Source organism: Astatotilapia calliptera, chromosome 4 (genome assembly GCF_964374335.1).
Source record: "Astatotilapia calliptera chromosome 4, fAstCal68.1, whole genome shotgun sequence".
NCBI lineage: Eukaryota > Metazoa > Chordata > Actinopteri > Cichliformes > Cichlidae > Astatotilapia > Astatotilapia calliptera.
This window is the reverse complement of record NC_137425.1, coordinates 26195863-26202606: the sequence shown is the minus strand read 5'-3', so window position 1 is coordinate 26202606 and position 6744 is coordinate 26195863. Positions and strand designations below refer to the sequence as shown.

At 42.3% G+C, this 6744-nt stretch overlaps 1 protein-coding gene across 2 annotated transcripts; it reads left to right on the top strand.

Annotated features, from left to right (window-relative positions):
- The first annotated feature begins 911 nt into the window (after positions 1-911).
- Positions 912-6744, top strand: LOC113021206 (heme-binding protein 1). 2 transcript variants are annotated; one of them, XM_026165708.2, is made up of 5 exons: positions 913-1049; positions 1149-1294; positions 4111-4249; positions 5940-6120; positions 6208-6557. In XM_026165708.2, the coding sequence occupies exons 2-5, from the start codon at positions 1217-1219 to the stop codon at positions 6380-6382; spliced, it is 573 nt and encodes a 190-aa protein (XP_026021493.1). In that variant the 5' UTR covers positions 913-1049; positions 1149-1216; the 3' UTR covers positions 6383-6557. The 2 variants fall into 2 exon arrangements, with proteins under 2 accessions (XP_026021492.1, XP_026021493.1); XM_026165707.2 differs by having other exon boundaries at positions 912-1294; positions 6208-6744.

Here is a 6744-nt window from a genome sequence, read left to right as displayed (position 1 = left end):
GTGTATTTAATTAATTCATTATGGCAGTCCTGGCGTTCCATACTAAGCTACTGTTTGGAGTCCCAGAATAAAAACGTGGAGCTGAAAATAAGCAGGTTGACCTTCAAGTTAAATTAGGAGCTCTTTGAAACTGTCAGCAAGAGAATAATGAGTTAAATAGGCCTACACAAGACATCCCATGGACTCTCCCATTAATTTAGGTCCACAAACCGGGCGACATCGGATCTTTGCCCCTCTGTCAACAGTTCCCTCATACAGTACATCGTTTTTCTGGCTAGTTTTATCCATTCCACTTTTTCATAAATCCTATCCTTCCTGTTTCCCTTACTCTGCAGTCGTGACTAACATTGCCTTCAGTCTGAATTTAAATAGACAAACCCTAAAGCAAAGCTCAAACTCACAGTTGACACACGGAGTAAGACGTGCACTCGTGTGCTGCCCCGAACTAACCCACGCGCACAGCCCAGCAATCAAGGTCCAATGCGTACTGACAAACCAAAGGCTTGTGTCAAAAAATTATACTGCACAGAAAGCCCCCCACAGTTTCAGGCTTCCTGGAACAGACAGAATGAGGGAGACCCTGGCACTGCAGGTCATTCTGCTTTTCCGTGGTGAGAGTTTGAGGAGATGGCGTTAATAATAATGCAGCATCTCACGGTTATGCAATTAAATGCATAATTGTATGTATGCGGGGGCAACCTGGTAGTTCGTGGAGTAATAAGTGGTAGAAAATTGGTGACATGTTGATAAATTGATTCTCCAATTAAATGAAGTTAACGATGGTAAATGAAAACTGGCGGTGATACAAGTGAGCGTCAAGCTTGTACGAGGAAAACCTGTGAGAGAGAGAGAAGAGGGCGGGGACAGTCAACTACTCAGAGCGGAGGATGATTTTTTTTTTTTAATCATTCCTTGGTTTAGAAAAGGAGGAAGCATCTCCAACTTCTGCCTCCGAAAAAAGAAAGAAAGAAAGAGTCATTTGTGAGTCTGTGCTCGCTGGAGCGTAGTGCGCGCTCTTCGCTGGAGGAGAGGAGCATCTGGATATTGCTGTGAGTTACCTCTTGCAGTTCAAGATTTTTCCAGGAGTTGGGGGACGACATTTAAAAAAAAACTGCCATACTAGAGAGCAAGCTGTTTGCAACAAACAGAAAGGCGAGAGGGAGGAGAAACAGAACTAAAGGAGCGGAGAGAGGAGAGGTGACTTGGCCGAAGCGACATGTTTGGCATGTTTAAGAATTCACTCTTCGGAAACACCGAGGAGACGGAATATAAGCTGCTCAGCAGCGAGACGAAGGTAAGCAGCGTGTGTGCTCAGACAAAGCTTTCTCGTTCTCACATGCTTTGCTCCTGCGATTTCCTTCTTCTGAGTCTTTATCCTTGGCTTTACGCGCGTGTACAGTTACGATTACGCACAGCGATTCTGTCAGATTATAAATGTGCGAGTTTCCCTCCTCTGGTTCCATGAATATTTCACCTTTTACTTAATTCTGTGCAGGTCGTGTTATTAGACTTTCGTTTAAAATTAACACGGTGATTAGCCTGCTGCTGCAGGCCAAACAGCCTGACAGTGACCTATGAGGATGCATGCTGATCCACAGCGTGGGGGGTAAAGTGTAAACCAGCCCCAGGTTCTCCTCCAACCAACAAGGCAGAAATAATTGAAGATGGTGACGCATAATCTTAAAACAAGAACATTCACAGGGGACTAAAATCGGAAAGACTGAGGGTTCATGTTCGGTGTGGCTCACTGTTTCTTTCCAATATGGCACTGTGTGCGTGTGTGTGTGTGTGTGTGTGTGTGTGTATAAAGACACAGTAACTGTCGCTGGGGTGGAAGAGGATGCTGATCAGACCTGTGTGAACTCTGATACGGATTGTAGGTGCTCTGATACACCAGCCATCCCTGCTGAGGAGAGTAACAAAGACTCAGCTCCACCATGCATAATGTGTTTGTTTTTATGTTTACTGTAACCACACCGTGGAAAAATAACCGCAAACTCACTGATGTGTTAATAACTAAGGCCTCGCGGCTGTTTCAAGGTTATTCTCTCAGGCTCTGTGTGCCCACCGCTATAAATGTGCATGCAGTCATCTACTATTGGTCTTGACGCGCATGTTTTAAAAGTATCTTTGTGTGTTCATCTCCTAAATAGCAGCTAACTTTTGGGAGAAAGACAAAGGCAGGCGGACAAACAGGATTTCCAGCCCAACTGACCAGACAGGCAGGGAATTAAATGACCCAAACGGACACAAGCAGAGTCAGATCTGTTCTGACAGCATACTTTACATCTGTTGTCAGAATCAGAAACTCAAAAACAGACAGTTGAAGCCAGCAGTATGTGCACACATAACAGTTTGTTTGTTTTTTTAGATTGGAAGCACTTCCACTAACATTTAATCTTGAATTACAACCTTATTTTAATGGAGACCTGTCAGAAATACAGGATTCTTGCTAGTGAGTGATCATTTGTATTAACTGTCCAATGTTCAGTGTATCACTACACTTAGAAAACAATCTGGAGGCTCATTAAATCTCTGTACTTGATTGATGTTTAAAAAGCAGGTGCTGAAATCAGAGCTTGTCACATGATCTGTGGAGCACCTGTGTGACTCTGACACCCAACACGCTTAATTAATTCTGACACAGAATACAGACAAGCGCACACACACACAGCAGAACATAGAGTATTGTTTCAAAATAAGATGAACTGACGGGCACTTTAGCAGTCAGTGCTGATAATAACTTCAGTGTGCTCGGTTCAGGCGCTGAATAATTATCACTGTATAAGCTGGCATCAGACAGCCGGTAAACACACACATGCACACAAAAAGAGATGCATGACAGACAAATTAATTGCACTACTTAACTGAAGTCAGGCTCTGCTTTCTTTGTGTGTCACCCATATGCAACATTAATGGCGGTCCCACTGACAAGCTATACAGGGCAAAAACCCTGTAATTACTATGCAGGAGCCCGGGTACTCGTCACAAGTTAAAGTTTCACAGTAACTCAGCGTTATCTTGCATGTGTAGAGGAATAAATATGGCTATAGGGTCCTCATAAGGCCACTCCAGAGGATTTCAGGTCCTCTGTGGGTTTTAAATAAGATTATGAGGATGAAAAGGTGTTGGTTACAAAGGTAAAGCAAAAGGAAATGTTTTTTAGCATCTGGGGATTTGATAGACAAAGAATTACTAATTCAATTTGAAAGATGAAGATATTTGCATGATATTTTTAGATTTGAATGTCCCTCCAGGGTAGTGAAAACATGCTCAAGAAGCCCACATAGGACTGAGACTGTGCAGTGGAAACTGTGCCCCAAGCCTGTTTCCATTGTTGCTTTTCTTTGTCGCTGTTATCACGTTGAGATAAACACCTTATCTGCAAAATAAACGACATATTTCACAGAGGCCAGCAGGTTGAAGTCACTGCATATTATTCAAAAGAAGTGGATGACAACGATATAATGCAGTTAAATTTCAGTGCACGAACCTAATCTTACAAACGCAGAAGCATGTGCACAGTGTGACCGTGTCAGTGAGTGAAAAGCTGCTTTTGAAACCTGCATCACTCCATCAAAACCCATCCAAATTCCTGCTCCGCAGCATGGCTGAGTGACCGTGCTCCACGTTAACCCCACTTAATCATATTTAATGTAAAACTGTTGCATCATATTAACGCTGTGAAAGAGAGCGCGCAGTGTGTGTGTGTTTTCTTTTTGCATGTGCTCTGTTATGTAAGACTGTGTCTCTTCCCCATTATTCTATGTAAGCCGACGGAGCCCTGCAGAGCAGAAGAAGAAATTAAATCAAATCAGTATAAATATGTTTCATCTGTATGTGCCCACTTTGGTCTCACACACACAGACACTGAACTCTCTGTGTGTAAATCTCGGTAGTTCAGGGCTTCTGTCCTTAGAAGCAGATTGTCAGCATCAGTGTGTCAGAGGTGAATCATATCTGGGCTTGACCTCTGCTGCTCCCATCCCCAGGATGAGAACAGTGGTGTTTGCGTGTGTGTGTGTACAGAACAGGAGGTCTGCATTCGTGCAGCAGTGACTGGCCTGCCGATGCCTTAAGACGTCCTCCAATTTCCTTTTTCTTCCCTAGGATGGAGTCAGCTTTGAGGTGCGACGGTATGATGCTGCTAAGTTTGCTGCTGTTTCCTCTGAGGGGCGAACCTTCGACCAAGTAACAGGAGAGCTAATGAGGAAGCTGCTCATGTATATTGGCGGAAGCAATGAACAAGGTAAACCAAGTGGAGAATAAATCCTTCAAGTGGATCATGTGCCACGTTCGCTGAGAATACCAAATTAAGTTTGAGCCAAGAAGACCTTCAGATACTTTCTTTCAGCTTTGCTGTCACCTTCCAAAACATATTTAGTGCCAATAAATAACAGCCATGAAGCACAAATTCACTGGACTAATCACTGCTGCCAAGTTGTAGTTTTCATAAGCGACAGACCATGATGATTTTTTGTTGAGTTGGTGGTCAATCCTGGAATTTATGAAAGAATAAAAATATTTTAAAAAGCTGCTTTTTTTTTTTCAGTTGTCTAAAAATATGATTAATCATACTTTTTTCTGTTTTAAGATCTCCAGAAGCAAGTTTGAGCCAACTAAATTTTATTTATATAGTATAATTCAGCTCCCCTCAATGGGCCTAACATTGCAAGGTAAAACCCTTACAATGTTAACCTCCTAGGACCTGGCGTCCACATATGTGGACATCACTTTTTGGGTTGTCTAGACCAAAATACTAAATTTTGCTCTACGAGAGCCTGATATCCACTTACGAGGGCATCATATTACGGATGTCCTCATATGTGGATCTCATTTTTCTCAGAAACAAAAATCAAGTAAAAAATAAATCAGGTAATTCTTTGTTTTTACATTGATTAGGTCCCAATCAGCCCAAATAGCAAAGAGAAATTAAAAATGCATGCCATGAAAGAGTTGAAAAAGAGTTGAGAAAACAACAGAAATCAGACACAAGCATTTGGCAACAGTGGGAAGGAAAAACCCTGATTTAACAGGAAGAGAACACCAACAGAACCAGAGTGAGGGAAGGGAAGCAGCTGGGGGTGAGAGGTAAGAGCAGAGATCAAAGGAGGGCTTGAAGAGACAAGAAGTTAATGACATGCAGTAGTGGTGGTAAAAGCATTAGAAGTGAAAAGAAGATCTCAGTGCATCATGGGAAGTTCTCCAGCAGCCTTAGCCTATAGTAGAATAACTCATGGTTCAGGACCACCCGATCCACCTCCAACTATAACCTTTATCAAAAAGGCAGTTGTTTTGGCAGTTACTTTCAAACATTATCAACAGTAACTTTAATTTTAATGATCACTGAGATATTTAAAGAAAAATCCATGAATAGAATTACAAGTAAAATCTAAAAAGTGTGCCAGCTTTGCCTCAAAATATGTTTGTTTTCATTGCTGTTGTTAAATTCTGCAGTTGATTTCAATTCGGGATTCTTTGGATGCATCCAGCAAAAGAAAGTTGGCACTTTGAAGCACCCTAAAGCAATACAAATGAGCATAATGGAATCAACACATGGCTCAAACTTCAGGGCCAAACTTATCTTAAATAAACAGAATATTTTTACATAGAATTTAACTGGGTTGACTTTAGGTGACTCACAGATACAGATGTTCTCTGGTTCCCTGCTGTAGTTAAGGTAAATAGAAGTGCAGTGTGAAATAGGCATTTATTTCACTGTTGGAGGTATGATTTACATGTGCTGCTTTGCAGCGTCTCTGTTATTGCTATCAGTGTTGCATTTGCATAATTTTGTTACATAGTCCACAAAAAAAGTGCACAGTTCCTGCCCTTTAGATTTGGGTAATGCCGCTGCAGGGAGAGAGTTTCTCTGCTGTCTCTTCCATGTTCCTCCTATTTTTGAAATTCCCTTTCCGTCTCACACTTTAAATCATAAGGTGAGGCCATGGGTACAGCAGCTCCCATCATAATGACAGTGTACCCGCGAAACGATGGGGTTTTCTCTCGCCGCTTGGTGGTGGCCATCCGCATTCCCACCAGCTACCAGCAAGAACCCCCGACTCCCACCGACAGTGCCATCAGGATTGAAGAGAGGCCCGGCATGACCGTCTATGCTCTGTATGTGTCATTTAAAGTGGTTCTATTACTACTATTACTATTTGATGTGTATACAGCAAGTGCTTTGAAATCTTTTTCAATTTGCAGGCAGTTTGGAGGCTTCGCAGGGGAGAGCGAGTACAGAGCAGAGGCCCTGCGTTTGACACGTACCCTGGGCGAGACGGCCCCCTTTCAGCGCAAGCAGTACTTCTGCTGTAGCTATGACCCGCTCAGGCCTTACGGACGCAGAAATGAGGTTTGGTTCCTACAGGAGGAGCCATAGACGGTCAGATCTCGTGCTAAATTCTTTATTCATTTTCCTCACTTACAGTCATGTAACCCTAAAACTGAGTTTGGGTGTTTACAAAAAGGGACAACTTGGGATTCAGTGGAGTAGTAATTTTTTCTCATTTCATGACATTTTCTCTAATTTAAAGTCATGAAACTGGCCTAAAGTGACCGAACGCTTCAGAACAACTATTTGGAGTTCTGCAAAGTATGTTCAGCAATTTAATATAAAATAAATTCCATGAGTTCAAACAGCATCCACACTGCTGCTCAGATGTTTGGGGTTGATTTGGATTCATCTAAGGCGCCATGCAAGCAAACAAAAATGTCCTATATGACAATTAATGATTAATGAAA

Coding starts and splice junctions, on each gene's coding strand:
- LOC113021206 (XM_026165707.2), top strand. CDS start 1,217: ATGTTTGGCATGTTTAAGAATTCACTCTTCGGAAACACCGAGGAGACG. Junction 1,295..4,110: donor TGCTCAGCAGCGAGACGAAG/GTAAGCAGCGTG, acceptor TTTCTTCCCTAG/GATGGAGTCAGCTTTGAGGT. Junction 6,121..6,207: donor GGCATGACCGTCTATGCTCT/GTATGTGTCATT, acceptor TTCAATTTGCAG/GCAGTTTGGAGGCTTCGCAG.